Source organism: Taeniopygia guttata, chromosome 4, assembly GCF_048771995.1.
Source record: "Taeniopygia guttata chromosome 4, bTaeGut7.mat, whole genome shotgun sequence".
NCBI classification, from domain to species: Eukaryota; Metazoa; Chordata; class Aves; order Passeriformes; family Estrildidae; genus Taeniopygia; species Taeniopygia guttata.
In genome coordinates, this window is record NC_133028.1 from 29,371,094 (window position 1) to 29,394,445 (window position 23,352).

General features: G+C 40.4%; 1 protein-coding gene across 1 annotated transcript; it reads left to right on the top strand.

The window, feature by feature from the left end:
- The first annotated feature begins 1,948 nt into the window (after positions 1-1,948).
- PDGFRL (platelet derived growth factor receptor like) lies at positions 1,949-22,021 on the top strand. Its single transcript, XM_030271182.4, has 6 exons — positions 1,949-2,092; positions 9,257-9,551; positions 16,225-16,376; positions 17,607-17,900; positions 18,190-18,329; positions 21,361-22,021. The coding sequence occupies exons 1-6, from the start codon at positions 2,032-2,034 to the stop codon at positions 21,547-21,549; spliced, it is 1,131 nt and encodes a 376-aa protein (XP_030127042.4). The 5' UTR covers positions 1,949-2,031; the 3' UTR covers positions 21,550-22,021.
- The last annotated feature ends 1,331 nt before the right edge of the window (positions 22,022-23,352 follow it).

The window sequence follows — 23,352 nt, forward strand, 5'->3', positions numbered from 1 at the left end:
TGTGAGTATAGGAGGAGAATAAAAGCATGTATGTAGGCAATGAATGACATTAGTCTGGACCCAGAACCTAATTGACAGAGCAAGATCATCATCTGGCACCGTTTTGAAAAATATTTGAGTAGTCATCTTTGTTCACAGACTTAAAAATAGCTATGACAGTATTTTTTCTGAGGTATATTCTTTGTAAGGATATATATAACAGTATTAATAATCACCTTACTGTACATACAGATACACTAAGACTGTCTTGAAAATCTTGGTCCCATGAAGCACTGGAATAGGGCCACTGATTTAAATGAGGACAAGTCATTCTGCAAGCATGTCATCACATTTAAAATATTACTTGAAAAAATGCATTTAATCTATCAGCTTACTCATGTGGAGGACTGGGGTCCTCACATGAAGGTTTATATTAGATTTTTCTTATGGCTATAAATGAAAATATCTTTCATGCATACGCATTGTAAAATAGGACATACAAAATTCATAAAATAACATTCTTCACTGTAGACATTATACACATAGGAAAAAGGAATATGCTAGTTTAAATATGTCTTAAAATTAATGCAGTTTGAGTGTTATTTCCATGTACTATTACCATATTTTCCATAATACACTAATACTTGGAGCTCAGACACCATTAGATCATTGACCGACCCTGTGTGTGAAAGCAAAAGGGAAATTTCACCTAGGAAGGCACGTAAGGATTGCTAACAGTAATTTTGCACATGACAGGTAAAAAAAAGCCCACTCTTCATCATAAGCAGGAGTTGTATTTCCACTGCAATTTTGGAGTTTATACTTTTCTTAGTTTTTCTGAGAACTTTTCTGAGTTCTCTCTGAGATTTCATTTCCCTTAAACCAAAGACTGATAACCTTTCTGGATATTCTTGGTACTCTTATTGTTTCAAGGGGAAAACACTTTTTAAATATCCTGTAGCAACAAAAATACTGTTTTTAAAAATTTGTTACAGGTAATGGAGACATGTTTATGATACTGTTAATAGGATGAAAAAAAGATCATGAAATTTCATCATCCAACTCCACTCCTGGGCCCTACTGGTTTCTTTATACTAACCAGGGTGAAGTCTCAGAGCAACGTCAGGCAAGTAAGTCTTCAAACTGCATGTGTGTGTATTTATGAGGGTGGGGGACCGTCATAAATACACACATGGACCTTCTAATTTTTTGTGTGGATGCAGATGAAGCCCAGGCTTCCTTTAAATAATCTGTAAATACTCTACTCTCATATCTGCTGTGGCCCTGGGGCTGTGTCAGGGATGCAATTTTTATTTTTATTCACATTGGACTGTGGTTGTGTCTGCTTCGGGGTCTGCCTTTGATCTCTGACAGCAATTACTTTGCCCCGTTCAAGTCCAACCTTGCCTGGCACCTACCTTTGTGGCTCCTTCAGCCATACAAGAAAACCGTACAAGGGTTTCTCCTACAAGGAAACCCTCAAATTTCAAGGAATGGTTTTTTACAGCTCATTGTGAGCAGAACCACACATGCGGCAGACATCAAGTTTGCCATTTTCATCTCTTCGCTAGCAGCAGGGAGACGTGCGCCGTCTCAATGTGCTTCACCTGTGTCCAGAGAGCGCCTCTCTCTTCCACAGTGAGGTAGCTTTCGGTGTGGCAGGCTGGTGCGAGTGAAAAATGTAAAAATATTTTTGATGTGAAAATATGCTTTTGCTGTCTTAGGCCAGCGCTGCCCAGTGCCCTGCGTGCAGCCCCGGGGTCACCGGCGACACAGCCCGCCCGGCTGCGGGCCCCAGGGCAGCCAACAAGCAGCCGGACCGCTGCAGAGCCTCGTACGGCGAGCTCAGGGCAGCCGGCACCGACGAGCAGCTTCAAGAACAGCGGTGCCCGGGTGTCCTCGGACGCAGTGCGGCAGCAGCTGCGCTCCGCACACCGGGTCCACAGCGAGGAAGGGCGGGTGACGGCGGGAGCGGCCCGGCCCGGCCCCGGCCCCTCCCCGCCGAGGCGCCCCGGGGCCGCCCCGCTCCGCCGCGCCCGGGCCGCTCCCGCCATGCGGCTGTGGGTGCTCCTCAGCCTGCTGCTGCTGCTCCTGCAGGAAGCGCTGCCACACGGTGAGCCGCTGCCCCGACGGGTCCCCCCGCTTCCCCTTTTCCCAGCCGTACCCGCCGGCCCGAGCGTGCCGGGACGGGAGCGGGAACCATCACGGGAGGGGGCGGCGGCGGCGCTCCCGTCCCGCTGGGCAGAGGCGGAGGGAAAGCGGGCTGCTCACATCGTGTGCGGCCAGCCGGTCGCCGAAGCCTTCGGGCGAAAATGTGTGTTTGGGTTCTGGGGAGAGGCGCTCGCAGCAGCCCCGGCTGCTCCTGCCGCCCGCTCGCTTTAAAGGGTAAAAGCTTTAAGTCGCGTCCGGTGCCGTGTGGCGCCTGAGGAGGGGACGGTGCTGGGCGTGGGACAGCGGTGGACGTGGTGCTCGGATTTAAAAAACAACAACAAAAAATTTTGTCTTTCTGCATCGTTGTTTGATTGAGAGCATCGAACTTTACTCATAAGTTGAGTAAAGTTATGAGAAAAGTTCTCATAACTTTATTTCTCACAGCTGCTTCAGGCTGTGGGGAAGGGACATGGGTAACTAATTCTTGACTTACATAGACTTTAACTAGCAAAAGGGAGGCTTTTTCCCTTTGCAAAATGTGAATTAACTTACTAATACTTACTTGGAAGAAACAACAAAAAAGTAATTCCATTGTTTTTCACCGTGGGCAGGCTTGGGGATCAAGGCCTGTGTAGCCCATGGAAAGGTTTGTAGAGAAATAGGAGGCAGGCTCTTAGGTGCGTGGTGAAAGGCAGCTACCACAAGTACCTTAGTAGCTCATAAGGAAAATATTCGTATAAGAACATAAAAAATCCTCCACCTTAAGAGCTGTTAAACATAGAATTTGTCAGAGGAGGCTGTAGAGTCTCCAGCCTCTGGGAAAGTCAGAGCTCAGCTGGACATGGCTCAGAGCACCTGAACAGAGATGGGAAGGGAATTCCAGAAGCCTTTTCCAGCCTAGTTTTTCTCACAACTACATGCAGAGGAATTGCATTGTGGCTCAGAGTGGCCTGGGAAAGGATTTCTGCTGAAAGATCTGGTCTGTGGGTGTACCACATCAAGAAAAGTGTTTTCTATTTGAGAAGTAGACAATAAAAGCACAGAATAAGAAAGGAGTTCCAGCTCTGCCATCCAGAAGCTTAGCAATAGGAGAAAGTAACCAGGCATATTTAATAAGAGTTTCTTGTCCAAAGCTAAATTTAGAAGTCCTAATGTAGGAATTGTAATTTCAAAATAGTCTTCCTAATTTATCTTATATTAATTTATGAACTAATGAAATATGCCCCTCCAGATTGGCCCTGTGTTTGGATGATTAACTTTTCATTTGAACCATCACAAATTATGAGATGCGCCCAGCTTGTTCTGTTACATTGCTTGTAATCACAAAGAATCTTTCCTCATATAGTAATCCTGCTGGTTAATTCTACTTTATGGTAATCTAACAATTTATTTTTTATTTATATTTTTAAATTTATTTTTTAAATTTATGATAACCTCACACTTTTCACCTCAAGGAAGAATTAAGCAGTATAAATTGAGAGAGTTTTCGGTCTCTGATGGTAGCAAGATGTAGCATGGGGGCTGCCTTGTGGACTGGGTATGTGTGGTGGACAGTGAACATGACTCCTTAGTACTTGTGGGAGACCAGGCTCGCACAGTGCTTCTCAGGATCTCTAGGCTGACACTTGAAGATCAGGGGCCTTCTCAAGATATAACCTGTGCAGCTGTGAGACCAGTGGAATGTGCATGTGGATGTAGGTGATGTTTCAAATAAAAAGCAAATGCTTTTTGGTATTATATAACTAAAACCCATTTTGAGATTGCATGTCTGACATTTGTGAGAACAAGGGGCAGACATTAAAGGATAGGGTAAGACAAATACTGTGAACCAGGAGCAGAAGTGCTGCATGATATATTTCTGAGGCATAGTCTCCTACTTTGGCATGATGAATTATTTGGGACCCCAAATGTACTGTTGCAGCTGAAATTATTACAGTGCCTCTTAGAACCGACTTTAGGAGTTGATTAGTGGTAGAAATGAGACATTTTCTCAATATTTTTCTAAGTCTTAATTTTATTATATTTTTATATCTAATAAGAAATGCTGTTGCACTAAAGCAGTGCAACATTAGGCAGTGCAATGTTTTTAAAACAGTGAGGGCTCAGTGCATAATTCTAGTGAGACAGTGAAATATCCTAAACGTGGCATATTAATGTGCTTGCATAAATGGGCTAATTGACTTTGTTCCCTTTCTTGGAAAAGTCTTGCAGATTGAGTAAGGAAATGGAGGATTCTTGATGGTGGTTTCTGTGTTCCTGGATGGATTTGGTTGTGTGTCCTCTTTACCTTGGGTGATACTGTAGCAGTTAATTTCCTTACCTGGCATAGAAAGACATAATTCAGCTGAGACAGGACAGGATTGTGAGGTGCAGAAGTGGTGTTGTCAGTAGATATCTGGGCAGACTTCCAAGGGAGTGTTGGGAAGGAGCATGGCCACAGCTTGCTTGGAAACTCACCTCTCTGAGAGGTGCAACAGAGGCAGAACCAGGTTTTCCATGTAGGAAGATAAAAGCTCATCTGATGTATTTCCTGAAATGCCCCTGCTGTCACCTGCAGGGAAATACAAGGTCAGGCAGACAAGGCTCTCACTGAGCAGCTGGGAGTGTGGTGTAGGAGGAAAGTGTTCAGACTTGCTGAACTGCAGAAACACGAAACAGAGGGAACTTGTGTGGAGAGAAAAAACTTAATCTTGAGAAAATCAAAACCAGGCTTCTGGCACTTAAAATTAAAAAGCTTTCATAGGGAAGTCTTTCACAGTTTCTTAAAGGCAGAGTCTTAGGTGTGGCAGAGCACACAGTATGGGATGAAGCATTTCCTAGGGGTAAGGTTGCAGGGGCCATATGCCTTTGAAATAATGTCAGCATTAAGACTGGCAAAAAGTAGAGTAAGTGTCAAAGAGTAATTTGAACGAATTTCAGTAGGGTTTGATGGGGGGGAAAAAAAAGGATGACTGAACCAAAGCTTGTGTGCTGCTACAGAGTAATCTGGAAAATTCAACAAGGAACTGGAATGGCCAATTTGAAATGGGAATGCTTATTCAAAAGGCTTATGACGCCTGTCAGTGGCACCTGCCAGTACTAGGGCACAGCAGTGTGATGGAATTCCACTAAAATGGAATAGCTTACCCTAGGGCGAAGTGGCAGGATGTGTTGAAGAAAACTTCAGTGTTAAATCTGTTTCCTGGTGGGTTTTGATGGTAAAAGTCATCGGGACTGAAATACCAGCCCTGTGGAGAGGAACCAACCTGCTAACTGACCACCCAATGTGTAATAACTGCTCTGCTGAGGAAAATCAGGGGCAGCAAGGACTGGATAGAAAAGCAAAAGGAAGAATAACTTCCTCTCACGTGGGCTGGGTCACACACATTGAGATGTGGTGCAGAATGCAGTTGTTTAGGTACCACAAATAATGACTTAGAGCTGCTATTCAAAGAGCCCCTCAGAAGAGCAGCAGTTCTTGACTCGCTCTGGAGCAGTACTCAAGTAATTGGATTCAGATGTTGTTGTGGAAGGCCAGACTGTAGTTCTAATATTCTTGCTGGAATACTAAAAGAAAAAGAAACCGCTGATGTGTTTAATTTTGGAAGGGGGAAATTACATAAGAGAAGAAGGCTCCTTAATTCACATGTGGATTAAATATAAAAACCAGAATAAATCAGACAAAAAGAGTTTGAGAAACAGCTTACAAAAGGATAAAATCACCCATAAATCCTTTTACTTCTTTTGATGTGCCAGGATGGGGCAGGGAGACATAGCTGCAGAATTTTTATGGCTAGTAGGAATGGGGGACAAGAAAGTGAATCTATAGAAAGTGAAATTTAAAGATTTATCTGTGCACACCCATGTTCACTGTGGAGGTGCTTAGAGAGGTTTTAATAGCAAATGGTGACATGATAAGCATAGAATAAACTTAGAGTGCAGTATCCTACGAAGCACTGTAAAAACAGACTCTGAAATTGAATTTTTCTCTGTGGGGAGAATCATTAGAGGACATCTCATTAACATGCCAGAAGAACCAGTGAGAGAGAAAATTACAGAATTAATTACAGAAACTGTTTAAGTGCCAAGATTTTATGATATACACCTGAGGTGGAAAAGAAATTTGAATCTGAAAGTGGTGAAGCCTTAACCCAGGTACATTGCTTGTCATAACTTTACAGCTTTTTCCAGGGAAGGGCAATGAAGCTGGTGAAGGGTCTAGAGGGTAAGTCCTATGAGGAGCAGCTGAGAGAGCTGGGGTTGCTTAGCCTGGAGAAAATGAGGCTCAGTGATGACTTTATCACTCTCTACAACTACCTGAAAAAAAGTGGTAGCAAGGTTCTCCCAGGCAGCAAGTGACAGGACGAGAGGACAGAGCCTCAGGCTGGGCCAAGGGAGGTTTGGGTTGGACATCAGGAGAAATTTCTTCGCAATAGATGTGATTAGGCACTGGGATGAACTGCCAGTGGAGGTGATGGAATCACTGTCCCTGAAGGTGTTTAAGGAAAGACTGGATGGTGCTTAGTGCCATGGCCTAACTGGCATTGTGGGTTTTGGTCAGAGGTTGAATTCGATGATCTCAGAGGTCTTTTCCAACTGAATTGATTGTGGTATCACTACCATATCACTGTATCATATCATATAACCATACCTTTCCAGGGAAACTGAATATCCCAATATTTGGAGGAGGTAGAGGCACAAGCCAGATGTCTGTGTTCTGTAAACTGAACTAACGAATTGCTGAAATGTCAGTATGGCTTTGGCATGACTTTTTTTTTTTTTTCCATTGAGAAGTTTTGTTTTTCAGATCTGCTGAGGTTCTCTGAGGACTTTTTGTAAGAGTGTGGCCATGGATGAACTGGTTGATGTACTTGGATTCCCAAAGGCTTTTATTAAGCCTGTTCCAAAAGATTCCTTGGGAACCGATGTGCTGTGAGACAAGGGGAGACCTCTCTTGGAACAGTAACTAACAGGAAATAAAAAGTGGGAATTAGTCTTTTTGCTATATGGATAGAATTGCTTTTATCCACTTGAAATTAACCGGGATCTTGTAAGACACATGTTTTTCAGCATGTTTAAGTGTCTGTTAAAAGAAAAGAAATCTGTAAAGAGTTATAGAATTATCTCTCAATTTTGGAAGACTGGGCAGGGAAAATAGGACTTCAGATTTCATGCTGGTGGATGATAAATAACACAAACTGTTCTAATTTCATGTATGCCTTGATGGGTTTCTACTTACAAATTTTGAACGAATAGCTCTTACTTAGGAAAGTAGTCTTGGAATTACACTTGTTTATTTTTTAAAAAGCCAGCTCCTAATATTGCTGTCTTGAAAAGTAATGAGCTGTTTAGACAGGAAAGAAGACACCATTAAATATTTACAACTAGATCTGAGCATACTTTGAACCAGGTGTACAGTCTGCTTTTGTGTTCTTGCCATCAAACAAATGTGGTGTAGGTGAATTGTTCTAAGGTGCATATTCTTTACAGGAACAATTAGAGTAGGACTTCTCAGTCTAGAAAGCAAATGAGTCAAAAATGCTCAAGTTTTGTAAAATTATATGTGTTGGAGAAACATGGATATTTCTTTATTTAATGCAAAAACTAGAAGTTGTCCAGTAATTCTGTGTAATTTGTGTAATTTTCAAAACAGACCAGACAAATCAATGAAGGAAAACATCCTAGGACAATATCATTTAAAAAGCCCCAAAAAACCCCAAAGCCAGACAAAAACAAAACCAGCCAAGCACAATAAAATGATGACAGCTGTGGTTCACAGACCCCTTGAGCTAAAGGTTCTTGGAAGCTTAGGGGAGTAGTATCAAAGGAGCAGAGATGGTTGCCCTGTTCCCTGATTGGCATCTGACACTAGGTGATGTCAGTGCAAATGATTTTGGTCTGACCCACTGTAGCCTTTCTAATGTAATGCAAGGAAAAAATGCTACAAATTGTTGTTTTTTAAATTTGTCCTCACAAGGCACAATATTGTTTAAAAGAAATGTGTTTACATCAGCCTGGACTTGGAGAAGTCAAAGCTGCAGTGCAAGGTATCCAGCTGAGGACTGAGGGATGTCACAGGAACCATCAGTAGCAGGAATCTGGAAGTCCTGCTGTTTGAACTGGCAGCTTGTACCAGTTTCAATTATCCTGAGTATGTGAGTATGCTGAGTTTTTCATTCCAGAGGGGGCTTGTTGATTGATATGTACAATAGAATACCTCAGCATTTCCATGTGGAAAACAAGAATTAGCTGTCAGGTGCAGTTAGTGGCATTTCTGGTGTCTGGCAAAAGTAGTTTTAGGTTTGTCTCACAAAAGGGCTGTACTTCCTGATGTCAGTTAAAGTTGAAATGTTTTGTTTTATTTTTAAATATTTGAGACACCTCACTTTTTCTTTCTGTTTCTTTTGTTTGTTAAGGCAACTGAGCATCCCTGTTGTCTCTAGGAGGTAATGAAATCTCTTATTGTTTGTCTCTAAATAAGTTTCTGTCTTCAGCTGGACTGTCAATATAAATGGCTGTTATGGAGAAGAGATACGTAGGTCACCTTCAAGTGACTGAAGTATCACTTGCATTTCAGTAATTACTGTAAATTAAGAAGCCTGTATCACTATTAGAATTTTATAAATTGTCATGAAGTTCTACACTTGTGAGTTCTTCATGTGTCCCTTATGGAAGTGTGGTGTGTGAAGAGGTCATGCAGATGTGATGGGCATGTGACATGAACGTGGAGAGCTTGTGTAGCATTGAGTGCTGCATGGCAACACCAGGAGGTGGAAATGACAAAAGTGGCTGCAGATAGAAGTGCTGTATTTCTTTCCCTTACCATTTGTAGAGGTTTCATACCTTGCATATTTCTCTGCTTATGTAAGTGTAGATTTTCCATGTGTCTTTTTTTTTTTTTTTTTTTTTGCTTTCCAAGACTGCTTTCCTAGCAGTCTTTTTTTTTTGTTTTTCTTTTTTTTCCCACGAAAATGGGCCGTGGCAGACTTCAAAAACTTAAGGAAATTGACTCTAAGTTTTATGCATCTTTTCTAGGAAGAACAAAACTTCAGTTGTTCTCTGGGATAATAAAGAAGATTTTTTTTTTCCCCCAAAAGACTATATAAATTTCTTCTAATCAGTAACATTGCCTTCTTTATTTTACCAGTTATTGGACAGCCAATGAAGAGTAAGCGTCCCAAAGAACCCGGAGAAAACAAAATTAAGCCTGTTAACAAGAAAGCAAAACCCAAGAATCCCAAAATGAAGGAGAGAGAGTCTGTGGATTCCTCTTTGAAGTCCCAGTCCATACTGACACAGGTGATGGATAAAGGTCATTTCCAGAAACTAGCTGCCACCTTAAGCCTGGCTGCAGGACAAAGCATAGAGCTGCGATGTAAGGGGAGTAATGTTACTTGGAACTATCCTTCTTATTTAGACACCTTTAAAGATTCCAGACTCAGGTAAGCCATTTTTCATTTTTACAAGAAAAATCCAGAACTTTTTTCCCTGTGTTCAGCACCACTGGTGTGTTTGTTTGTTTACATTTTGCAGTCACAGTGTTCTATCTAGTAGTTTTTAGTGTCCGCAAAAAAGATGAGCAACTTCTAGTCATCAGCAGTTACTGCCTTGTGATGTGCACTGTTAGATAGTCTTAAAGCATATGAGCTGTGTTTCCTTCAGATTAATCTAAAATTATGTTCACCATTGTGCTCCAGCCACAAACAGGGAACCACACTGTGGTTGGTCCAAAGTAAAACTCTCAAAATGTCTGTGTGGATGTCAGGTGTTCACTGCCAAGTCTGTTGCTCTGAGAGCTTAAGGATGTCTTCCAAAGGCATTCTGAGAAGTGTTTGTTTTCACCAGCTGTTTTATGGAGACTGTGAAGCACTGTGAGTGATACCCAAAAAAGAACTGTTAGGAGTTTTTCTTGGATTATTAGATGAGAAGGGCACAGAGGTATGAGTCAATATGTCAGCTGCTCTTGTCCTGTTGTTCCTAAGTTAAGTACAGGTGTGTATGCTCTCTCTAAGTAGCTCAGGTTATCTGAATCTCAGTGATCTATTCATTTATTTACAGGTGTGATGTTACCTTAACATCACTCCCAGTTAATTAGTTTTTCAGATACATTCTTCTTTCCACTTCTCCTTCCCAAGGGGAGTTTTGATGAATGGCAGTTACCCACTGTGATCTCTAGCACATCCTGCTGTAGTTCACAAGCCAGTTCTCTGTGCAATTATTTGCTTGTCACTTGCTGGCTGAGGTGCTCAAGGACTACCCTGAGTGCAAAGCTTCTGCCACAGTAAGTTACAGCAGAGAACTGGTTCCTGCTGTGGGCTTATCACAGCAGTATCTGTCAAAAGATCTTGTGGCTTCTTCAACCTGCTACTGCTTATTCTTTTGCAAGGAATGCTGTTCTATCCAGGTTTCTTTCAGCAGGTGGCGTTTATTAGCTGCAGTGCAGACCTGGCCTCCCAGGAAGCCAGAGCTGAATGAACAAACCAACAGGGAGAGTGTCTTTATGTGTTCGTTCTCGAGTCTATCTTAATGTTTTGTGTATTTGCAAATAGGTTGCTGGCATGGTTTGGTCCTGTAGAGTGTCAGAATGTGGCATTGAAGAGGGCAGGGCAAGCATTCAGGGTTTTTTGGAGTGGAGTTTGAATACCTCTTAACTGGTTGTTTGACATCTATTCTTCTCATGCAAAATTAGGTGTTCTCTGATGATGCATGTGGGAAAAAATACAGGAAATTGAGATAGTTTGGGGAAACAGAAAAAAAGATATGTATGTCATAATTGTGTGATTTTCTGTTTTACACTTTGAAGTACTTTGGGATCCTGTTGCCTCAGCAATTTACATTTCTGTACTCAGTCAAGTTAACAGTAGTAATTTAACCACACAACAAAAAGCTAGTTACGCCACACAAAATAAGTGCTATAAAACATTTTGATTGGCTAGACGTAACTTGCCTAAGTATTTATTTTCTTTCAGATGTATGTAAGACATATACTTAAGGATCTGTATTGAAATATAATGGTCATTGCTTTTGAAATTAGTTGTTAAAGCAGTAAAGCTGTGTTTGACTAAATCATCAGTTTTGAATACAAGCAGAAGATCCTCAGATTAACTAGAGAAATTGAAAACAGATTTCAGTCACAGACTAGTAATAATTTATGGAGACGCTGACCACAGAATCCTGTGCAGTTACATTTTCATCGCGTTTTTGGCATGGCTTTGGTAATTATCTTTGCTGTAGTGCTAATAGGTGCCTATGAAACAAAGTCTACTCTATAGAATGTGAAATTAGAAGTTTGTGCTCTGTGGTTTCAGAAAGGTTTGTTGGTGTTTAACTGGAAGTACCATAGAGGTTCCATGTTACTCAGCTCAGCTGGCAGCGTTTGTAAGTGAACTAGCACCAGAAAAGGTCAGCAAAGCTATGATCTTTCAAGAGGTGCTTAGATCTTCCTCATGGCATATGCAAGACCATGCACCAAGCATCAACTGCAATAGACAATTTAAAAATTTTTGTTACTACATTACCTTCATTATTTTAAAACGAAATGATAAATGTAGGGCAGAGGGAGGAGATTCAGAAAAATTATTAGCAAATAATAGCCTACAGCAGAAATTGTTTACTCATCTATGTAGATATATGTCCAGTGTCTTCTAACATTTTTTGGGTACTTAAAGACCAAGAATAAGATAAGCTCCTCATTACCAGTTAGTGAGTTGTGGGGTAAAACCCAAGGTAATAACTGGACTGGGCCTTTTTTACCTTAGATTTCCATGTGGGTCTTGCTTTAGCTGAGGCACTTGTGCAAACCAGAATTGATGGCAGCAACAGGGGCATGTGATGGGGCCAAGAGGAGGTAATGGAAAATGAAGAAGGAGTGGGCTGGTGTGCCAGAGGAAAAGTGAAAAGGAGGAGAGACACTGGTGATGAGATCCCTGCAGTTGCTGGGGATTAATGACTACAATTCTTCTGTTCATAGCAACAGATGTTCAGGCATCCAATTCTTACTTCTCCCTTAAATGATAGAATCTGCAAATTCAACTACTCTAGGATTTTGGCTTGCAACTAGTTAAATATAGCATCAACATCCTGTATTTTCATGGGTGGTTGCAAAAAGAAGTAGGCATAAAAACCAGATGTTTCGCCTCCATGCTATGCCTACCGTATTTTTAACTCACCCATGTGGTAAGGAGAATTGCGGTAACCTGAGGGACAATATGCCTTTTCTAAAGAGGAATATTTTAATTAGGAAAGCCATTCTGTAGTATTTGTGGCTATGATTTCATTGAATTTGTCCTTGTAGTTGTACACTACATCCTGGTAAATAAAATATTTTACTTGCTGTGCTAGAGAGTCTTGGTTTTTAATAGGTCTGGAGCTGTTACGTGTGCTAAAATTATCATATCTGAGGGAGTGAGAGATGCCAAGTGAAAGGAGGAGGGGGACTCTTTGGCTGCTTCTTGCTGAGATGGAGCAGAAATTCTGCCTTTCCACTGCTCTAACTGGAGTACACAATAGTACACACTGAAACAATTTACTTTGCTTTAGAGACTATAGTGTGCCATACACTGAGAGAAAGCTCAAGTCATGCGAATATGGTTCCCAGCTTAAGGACACACACAAGCTTACTTCAGAACTAGCCTGTTGTCTGCAATGCTCTCTTGCCTTGTGCAGCACTTAAATACTTTTTGTCTGAAAATTTTGTTCTCTGGCTAACTGGCCAAAAACATTGGTGACGTTAACAGTCAGAGGTTGCTCTTGCACCCCGAGTATGGAAGGGCTGGAATGCTGTTTTATAAGACTGAATAACAAATTAATGACTGGAGGCTCACCCAGAAACTGGATCTACAGCATAAGAGAGGGATGAAAATAAAAATAAGGGCAGGTGTATTTTCCCTTTACCAAAGCTTTACAGCAGAAAGCTGCTCTGACTTCACACAGTCTCTGGGCTGCCTGGCTGAGGCATGGGTCTCCCCTGCTGAAGACCAGCTGCATTTGACTTCATCTGATAAGTAAACTGATAAGTAATTGGGGCTGCTCTGATGAAAGAATCTGGGGCAAACAGCTGGACATGCATCACATGTACATTGGTGTGAGAGAAGGGTGTCTGGACAGGGGCACTCTCAAATATTGGGGAAACTGGGTGTGGTGGGGGCCAGCATTAGACTGAAATTAGGCTGCTTTCACTGAATGCAGTGAATGCATCCCACAGGCTTAGTGGGATGTCAGTTGTGCTCTTGCGTGTAACTGAATTTGATTTTGCTGCTTTTGCTTTGAAGTTTGAAAGCTAAGGATTTTTTTCTTGTGTGAAACAGCGAGATGTTATGTTCCTGTCCTAGTGAGTGTGTATTTGAGATTAGCTCTCTTTTGTCAGTATGAATGCAGCTACTTGAGAGGAGCTTGGTAGATGCTCTTTGAGTGATACTATGTACATTGTCTTTATATATATATTTTTATATAAATATATATTTTAGCTTTAAATGTGGCATAGTTTTCTGGCAAAAGTCTTCTGAACTTGAAATAAAGTTTAATAAGATGAATGTATGGAATAAGATTTTGGGCTATTTCTAGTTTCTTTAAACAGTCTGGTAATGTTTGTATATACAACATTTTTACTTTGTGGCATCTACAATACAACTAAGTTTTGGCTTCTGGGTGAGATTTTCCAGCATCTAAAATACTAATGAAATGCTAATAAAATTATAAGTTACCCTGGAAATATTGGTTACCTGCGGGATTTACCATTTATACTTTATTTTATATGGTTGGTTTTGTCTGCTTAACATGGTCATGTCTCAAGTTTCAACACTTGCACTCTCAGATGCCAGGTTTTGTTGTTGCGTGTTTGTGGATGACTATCTTGCTAGGTTATTACTGAATAGCTTGTTCACAGTTAAGAAGAACACACTGTACAATAATTAACTTTGACCTTATCTTGCTATCTGTTGGGATTTCAAGCTATAGCTCAGTGTCTGTACTAATGATTGGAGGCAAAACAGTTCTGGCATAATGGTTCTGTATTGTAGACATTTAGTACTTGATTTTGGAAAACATTTTATTCTGAGGTAGTCATATAGCCTGTGAAATGTGAACTGTGAAACTAAATAGTAATAATACAGACTGGGACATGTTTTGGATTTATTTTTTCTTCCTTTTGGGTGTGATACACAGCATGTTCTCTTGCACAGATAGAAATCTCTCAAAAGTTATCCAAAAACTGAAGATAGTTTATAATATAAGGTATTATATACATTAAAAATGGAAAGGCTACTGCACCATAATTACATGATTCTAAAAAAAGGAATCAGACAAGGTTGTGTAGGACAAATGCATTAGTGGATAGGAATTGTGATTTGCCTGTTTATTGAGGCAGGCCTCACAACAGCCCTGTGGTGGATCCATGTGAGTCTGTGTTGATGTGGATCTAAAGGTGTCTGAGGGCTTACTGGAGAAGGCAGTTCTGTTATCTCTGTCTGAGGTGTGTATTTTGTGTGCTTTTAATCTCTAAGCTGCTGGCCTGGCTGAAGGCTGGGTATTGGGTTCTGTGAACTGCTGCTTGTGATTGCTGGCACTTGTGCAAACCGCTAGCAGAGCACCCAGGGAGTCAGAGCTTCTGGGAAGCACATGCAGCTGAAGTGCTGGCCTCTGTTTAAACAGTTATTCTGCCTGCAATGTAGAGTTAAGCAAAACTCTTGAAAAAGGATAAAAATTTCTTCAAATATGCTAATCCCGGAAAGAAATTATTCAGTCGGATATGTGCCTTACAGAATAACTGCCACATTAATAAAAATTAGGAGGATAAAAAATATTCAAAAAATCCATGGTTGAATGAGTATGAGAGCTGTTCAGACTTCATGCAACCTGTGTATTTGTCCAAATCCCTTTTAAAACAGTAAAAAGAAATTCATTATCAAATAGCTAAACTTAGAAAAATCATTCCTGACTTGACTTGCACCTCAATGTCTTGCAAAGGAAAGAGGGAACCCTTCATGTCCTAGATCCACTACCATGAGAGGCAGCTGGTTGAAAAGAACATTTTTAAGGGCTGGAGCAGCAGCAGAGTCACATGGCTGTGCTGACAGGATTCCCTGAGAACTGATACTTTTGGGCCATTGCTTTTACAATCCATCAAAAGTCAACGCAGTAGACTGCCAACCACACCACCATCTGTCTGCCAGGAAGATAAACCTTAAAATACATAAAAAAGAACAAGATGAGACTGTAGCTGCTGTATTTCATAAGACAGGACCTTTGCCTCTTAGAATAATTGTCAGTATCTGTGTATATGTCTACATATTTATAAATACTTGCACATTTACAAATGTCAATCCACTGAGAGATATGCCTGGGAAATTCAGGAGAAGGAAAAAATAAAAGCACATCAAGTCTGAAATAATCCCACAGACTGAATTTTGTGTAGTTACATGATGGCACTGCCAGTACACCTCCAATAGTTCTCAGGGTCATGCTCAAAAATAGCCAAGGAATGTGGAAGAAACTCGTGAGGTGACTTAGACCTGAGGAGTAGGTGACGCAAAATTACTTAATTTGCACGACAAATGCAAGCTGAGGCAGCAGCTCTTTGCAAGTGGAAACTTGGACTGGTATGTTAAAAATTGGTAAAGCATTCACACTGAAAGCAGGCAGAAATTATTAAACAAACTCTCAGTAGAATACCTGCTACTAACTCCTTGTTAGTCAATTATCTTTGTTAGATTTTATTGAAGCAGTGTTTACAGTGTTGAAAAAGGACTGAGGTGCACGTGGGTTGACTTGTAGAATGAGGGAAAGGGCTGTAAGTGGACAAACTAGGACAAAACATAGATGAACATACAGCCTAGAACAGTCACAGCCCCGTTTCAAAATGGAGACTTGAAGGAATCCAAAAATGAGCTGTACAAGACAAGAGTTTGCAAGCTCTTGTATGTAGTTAAAATCAATAAAACTACTCATGTAGACAGTCTCTGCTGGAGCAAAAGGGGCAGTTGCAACAGAGGTCTGAAAGTAAAAAGTGGTCAGTTACAGAGAAGGAATAAAAAAATCAAAATTGGAAAAGAGTTGACTGAAATATACAAAGAAATACATCTGTGCTTGTCTTTGCCTCTTGTTTTTATTTTTCCACAGCATAAAGCAACTTGACAGGTATAGTCAGCTAATCCTTGCAAACTCCACTGCAGCAGACACAGGTGAATACAGCTGCTGGCTTCAGCTGTGCAGTGGTAACAAATGCAGGAAGGATGAGACAAAAACAGGGTCAACATACATCTTTTTCACAGGTAATTAACTCACTGGGGGATTATTAATGGAAATATATTTGCTGATAAGACAGGAATAAAGCTAAATCAATGATTTCACTGTCAAGATTTTACTGCCACAGTTTTCATCTATTTTTAGTGGATGTTAAGAAAGACTGTGCTGGTGGGCAGAAAATTACTTGCTTAACGTGATTATGCAGAATACCCAAAGTAATGGATAATGTAGTGAAAAGCACATACCTTGCAACACACTTTCTAAGGATTTTCTACAAAACAAATAGAAAATGTTTTAGTTCTTAAAAATGTGTCTTGAAAAACAAAATAGGTCTGTGCAGAAAATCATTTTGTCATGGCATTCACATGACCCCAGGGACTCTCCCCCACTGCCACTTCATTCCTGTTGTTTGCACTGCCTTAAAAAACTCTTAGAAGGCCACATTATAGCATGTTGAGAGGCAAAACTCTCTTTAAGTGCATGTGGTGTCCCCCAGAGCCTGTGCACAGTTTACTGCTGCTTGGTACAACAGAGCTGAAATCAAGTAGGTCATTTTTATTCTGGAAACCATTCTGAATAGTAAAACAATCTTTGATGCCTCATTAGAGCTGAAGTATTCATGACTAGAAAATGTTAAGATGGAATTGTTTGCAGTATGAAATGTTGAGATGTGATTGTTTGCACTACATTTTGGAGTTAAATTGGACCATGAGAAAGAAGAGCTTAATGTTTTTAGGATACATTCCTTAGAAAGGCTGGAATAAACTTTTCAGTCAAATTACTATGTAAATGCTTGTGCTAGAAAGAGGAATTTCAGATTTAGATTTCCAAGAGGCATGCCAATTATGGAAATACTCCTTGACTGTAAATCTGAGGGCACTAAATACTCTTCTACTTAGGACAGTAAATCAAACATTTTGACTAAAAGCATAGATACAAAAAGTCTGTAGCTTCAAAGAGTATATTTTTCTAGTAGTCCGTGTCCTACCAGTGGTGAGGGCATCCAAATAACTATTTGAAAGCTTACTAAAAGACATTCCAAAGATTTTCTAAATATTAAAAAAATAGTCATTATTTATTTTCAATTTAATGTTTTTTAATGCAAGCAATGTTCTTTTTTGTTTTGTGGGTGCATATTAAAATTAAGCCAAAGTTTTAAATGTTGCTCACAGCTATTTTCTCTTGTCTAATGTACTTTTCTTCCTGTTAAACCAAGATGTAATTATTTCTGTAATTATGTCAACTCTTCTGCACAGACAAGGAGGAGCTTTTTGTACCTACTCCCAGTTATTTTGAGATTGTCTACTTGAACCCAGATAAACCTGCAGTCATCCCATGCCGTGTTACTACTCCTTCAGCAAAAGTGACTCTTCACAGGGAATTTCCAGCAGGAGAAATTGAAACAGATGGAACTGATATTATTTATGATGCAAAGAAGGGTTTTGTCTTCCAGCACCCTACTTCTGATCATAAAGGTATTGTCTACTGCAAAGCAGAGTCACAGGGAGCACCTCAGATTTCCATCAAATATCACCTACTATATGTGGAAGGTAAAGTGCAGTTTTCTCTGTGCTTAAAATGACTCTTCTACTGACACTAAGAAAATAATTTTTAGAAAGTAAAAGAAGTAGTGTAATCAGAGTTCTAAAATCTTGATCAAAAATATATGTGATAAAACATTTATCAGGTTAAAATTCTAGCAAGTTTCCTAGTTTGGAGGGGAAAGTTGCAGGTGTAAAACACCTGTTGTATTAAGCAAACTGAGTCAAAAACTGACTCTCAATTTTATCAGTGTGTTTAACTTCAGCAGCTAATTGTCTGTTTCAAACACTGTCTCAGTTCCCAAGGGCCCACCCTCAACCACAGTGGCGGTGTCATCCAGTAGAGCCGGCCTCAGTGACAGAGTTCGTGTGGTCTGCACAGTCCTCGGGGAGCCAGATATGGATGTGAACTTCAGGTGGCAGTATCCAGGGCAAGAGGTAAGAGGGGCATGCCCTGCCTGGAACGGTTTGTTCTTCACCAAGGCATCGTTCTGAATGCTCTTGCCAGTTCAGGCATGCTGGCAGGAGGAGGCAGCATATCCCCTTTCAACTTCAGCTTGTCTTTCCCCCGGAATCTCCCTGAAAAGTCACACAGGGATGAAGCTGGAGAGTCCTGTTAGTAAAAATCAAATTGAGCAAAGCTCACTCCTCCTTCAGATTTCCATTCCAGAGATACTTGGCCTTTGGCAGCGTTTCCAAAGAAAGCCTCAGACAGTGTCCAAGCCAACCAGCATCAGGAGGCTGTTCTAGGACAAGCCACAATGCTTGATATCCCTTTTTTCCAAATCCCTGCATTTGATATCCCTTCTTTCTCCATGGCTTTAGTACATGAATTATCCCACTAGAGAATTTTTAACCTTGCTTATATCCTGAAGCAGAATCTGCTTCTGCCCAGCCTCATCTGAAAGAATCCACAGGAAACACAATATGAATCTGTGGTCTCTTTTCTTGCACAAAATGTATCTGATTAGCAACACTGAAGGTCCCCCCTATTTTCTTTCTAACCACCCTCATCTGTTGCAGTAGGAGCTCATTTCTTAATCATTCTAGATCCAGATTGGCTTTCCAAAACTGTATCTCATTAGTGTCCACCCTAGTTTTGCATCTTTTCCAGGTTGCCCCCTGTTATTGGCCCAGCTGCTCCCAGTGGTTTTACTGCACCTGATGGATGCTGGCATGTGCATGTTTGCACCTCTCTAGCACTGATTGAATGTAAACAGCTAAAGCATGCAGGTTATCTCCCTTGTTTGCTATGAATGCTAGAGCAGCATTGCAGGGCACATGGACTATCAACAGAGGATTACATCCTCTCACTGCACCCACCTGCAGGGGTGAGAGAGGCTTTGGCCTGTGGCCTGCCTCTGTGCTTATCCACTAGGGTAAACTGCCTCAGCTCCAGCTGTGCTTGGGGGGGTAGGGAGGGGGGAGTTGTGTTTGGGTTTCTGCCCCAACAAAAGGATCAAGTAAATGTCAGAGCAGAAGCACAGCATGCTTGTTGGAGACTTAACATTTATTAAGAATGTTCACATATTGCTAAGCAAAAAGGTGGGGTGGAAGGAGAAGAGATAGGACCATCGGTGTTGCTGGTCATATAGACCTGTTATACAAGAAAAAGAACTGACATTGTTCTAAGATTCACTGGATGTTTCCATTCATACTGCTGCTTTCAGTGCTGGGAGCTCAGTGATGGTTTTGTCCCAGCTCACACCACCCAGCAGCTGGGCTCTCACCTACGGCCCAATTCCTGAGCAGAAGCAGCACATCAATCCCTGCTTGTCCCTAGGTTTGGTGTATTGTGGAGGCCCTCGTTTTATCTCTGTAGTCACTAACCTCTCCCTCTTTCTTTTTTTCTACTCAGTTGTGTTTTTTTTTTTTTTTTTTTTCTTTCCTCTTGCCACTCCCTGAGAATTGCATTTGCTCATTCACCTGCTGTGAATGCATACAGATCCACCCTTAATCTGATTATGGGCAAGAGGCTTCAAAGCAGGCACAATGGTTAGTTTGAGGAAAAGTGGACTAGCGAGAGCCTAACCAGGCAAACAGGGTCCACCTTGCACAGCCTTCACCTTCACTTTCAGTAGGATCAAGGAAGTTCCACTTGCTACATTTAATAACTTAGACTTGAATTAAGTGTGCAGTATTACTTGATTGTAGGTAGCACTTAATTTTCAGGCTTGGAACAGGACAGTGCTTTGCTAAGTGGCTTAATTACTTTTAAAGGTTTAAGAATTTCTATTACATTTATAACTGCCAAGATTTTTTTTTTTTCTAAAGCTGGTAATGCCTGCCACTTCCTAGGCATTCCCTGACTGCACTGTGACTCATCCCTAAGTAAGTTTCAGGAAGACTGGGAGCTGCCTTTGTACTGATCATTTTGTGAGTGAGATTGTAGCTCTGGCTCTGCATAAGTGTCTAACATTGCTACATTTAGCTTAAGCTTTGTAGCATTCATATTGGTAAATGGTTAATCCATCTGTATAATGAGGCAAGGGAAGATGGTTTCCACACAGAAACCTCTCCCTTGAATTTTTATCCCATTTATTGGTATAGCAGAAGCCAATGTGCTGACTAGCAGCTGCTGGATTTTGGAAGAAGATAGACTGCCTTAGCTATCATTGGGCCAGTTTATCTTATCCAGTATTTTGTGACCTCCTGAGGTGCCAGGCAGTGTCACCTCATAACCACTCCATTAGAGAACTCCTTTTTAGAATCTAAAATTTAAAAAGCTTTTTATTTAATAACAAAAAAAAACAAACAAACAAACAAAAAAAAAAACCCAGCAAAAAAAACCCAAAACACCAAAAAACACCCCACGAAAAAAGCATTTTTCATATAAACATGGAGGTTTATAGTTTTGGCTTTGAAGTTACATAGACATTTTGGAAAGCAGAATGTGAAGATTAACTCAGAAGTATTTGAGAATTGTTACTGTTTGTTTTTATGTTATCTGATGTAGTGTTTTCTAAAAGTAGAGGAGGAATTAGTTTTCAACATAGGTATTTGCTGTGTTGAAAGAGAATGAAAGCTTAGTCAGCTACCTCATGTTACTGCTGCCTTCTTTTTGAGACATGCTTCAAGTCTGAAAATGAGCTCACACGTCTATCTTGACACCTCCCCCAGGACACCTCACCTGTTTGATCAGGTACCCAAATGCAAGTTCAGTAAGTGGCCTAAAACTGAGCTCAGGCACAGGCTCCAGGCAGAGCTTTGGCAAGCCCAGTACCTGTGCTTGGAGTGGAAGAGCTGTTGCATTATCTTTATTTGGCATAGCTTATTGGTACATCAATATTTAGTGCAGCAATGTTGCTGCCACTGCCAGACACCTTCAGTTCCCTCACTTAGGGCTGACTTTTGGATATAGGCTTGTACTCTCCAGCCTCTTGCTTCAAGGTGATGGGGTGGTGTCACTAAATACGCTTTGTGGAATCATCTGTTTTATGTGGGTGGGTTGTTTGTGTTTTGTTAACAGTCCGAGAGGCCTGTGATTATTCAAAATTTCTGGAGATTGATAAACAGAGGAATTGGCCATACTACAAGAATCTCAAAGAGTGTTCTTCTTGTGGAGGATTTTGAAGACACAGATGTGGGAAACTATGTTTGTATAGCTCAGAACTTACAAGGAGAAACAACAGTAGCTACCAAAGTTGAACTAAAGTGATAGAAAAGACTTCTGATCATGGACTGTCCTGTATGTTGTTTGACATTATAGCCATTAATTTTCTTTAATGATGTTTAAATGTAGCTTCTCTCTCACTGTTTCTTTTATATGTCAATGCATTTTATATTGACTAGCTCGACATGCCACAACAGAGTTTACTCTGTCCAGCAGTAGTGAGTTGTGAGTTAATGAAACTACTATGAAGCATTAAAGTGTAAGTCTGAACATGCATAGGGTGTGTGCATATTTAGAAACAGGTGCTCTCTGGGCTTTCCTTTGCATATGGACTTTCCCTCAGACTTGTATGAGGTCAACCTGCTGTGTGGAACGTGCAGTTTTAACATTAAGAGTACTGTATGTGTTTAAAATGACAACAAAAAAGCAAACTAAAAAGCCTTGTAACGAAGTTAGCCAATAGCAGTTGTTTATTTTGCAAGAATAATTAAATTTTTGAACATCATGAAGACATAAATGTGTGTGTGCTCATTTTCATATGTGTGTAAAGACTAACACAAAATTTTCTCTCCTGGTGAAGATTAATACCCTCTAGGACCTTAATATATATTTAATATGTCCAGAGACTTGTAAGCAGTTGAGTATGCTGGATTTTCCTTATGGTGTTACATTCTTACATCCTTACAATATGTAGCTTACTTAACAGTTCACTCCTCTTTAGATGTCTGGTGTTATGTTTAGTAAATTATGTAGCAAATTGTGGTTGCTAAAGGCAAAACTTACATTTATTTATATATTAACATTTACAGAACAAAAAAGAAAAAAGCAAACATGAGAATAATGTTCAGTTTTACAGCAGAATTTCTTCTTAGGTTAATAACAAGTTCCACTTCATTCTATTAATTTACTTAGGAGAAAAGGAAATTATTTTCATTTACATAGAACTATACCTGAATAAATAAGCCACTGCTTCTCTCACCCTGGGTTCAGTTGCAAGTACAAAGAACTTGCCAGAGGAGAAGGTAAGAACTTGATAACAACATCGTTGGACATTTTGGCAATGTTTTGGTTTCTTTTCTTAGTCTCAAGCACCAACTTTATGTAGGCTAGAACTTTAAATACAAATCTACTCCTTAGTAGTGAAATGACAAATTAAAAAAGTAATGCAAGCCATTTTATTTACAAGGCAGGTGAAAACCAGCTTATTCTGAACACACAAGGAAGCAAAGCAGGAACTGGTCCCTTGGTCACACACTTCCCCCTGTTTCAGCCTGCATTTGACTGGAATTCCTAAACTTCCTTCTGCTGAAGGCTTGAGTTAGCCCTGTGCTCCAGCTAATCCAGGCCTTTGAGCAGATGGGTACAGCACTGTTTTGAATAGTGACAGCTCTAAGTGCTAATGTAAAAATGGCAGCTTCCCAATGAAGTAAATTATCTGATCAGTAGTGTAGCTAATGGAAACATTAAACAAGCTTGCTGAATGCTTTTTCTTCAGCATGGAGGAACCTAAACCAATTTAACTGATAAGAGAAATACCCATGGTAAAGACTGAAATGGTTCCATGCAGGTCTCATGTAATAGGCTACATGGAGAACATCCCCCAGGAACTTTTTTCATCTCTGGCCTCTGAAAATAAGATATCTAAAAAAAAATTTAAAACACTATGCAGTAGAACTAACTTTGAAGGTGTAAGAGGCAAGGTTAATCTGTTAAAATGTATCAAGAACATTACACTGTAATCCAAAGCACTAAGTAGATTATACAATTTAATAGTAGCACCTAAAAAAAGGTCTTTGGACCATTTTTTTAGGGAAAAAATGTCCTTGTATCATGTGGGATTTTTTTTTT

Bases quoted from the DNA above. Each gene is read 5' to 3' on its own strand.
- PDGFRL (XM_030271182.4), top strand. From the start codon at position 2,032: ATGCGGCTGTGGGTGCTCCTCAGCCTGCTGCTGCTGCTCCTGCAGGAA. The intron at 9,552-16,224 runs GTAAGCCATTTT...ATTTTTCCACAG, and splicing joins TTTAAAGATTCCAGACTCAG to CATAAAGCAACTTGACAGGT. The intron at 18,330-21,360 runs GTAAGAGGGGCA...TTTTGTTAACAG, and splicing joins GGCAGTATCCAGGGCAAGAG to TCCGAGAGGCCTGTGATTAT.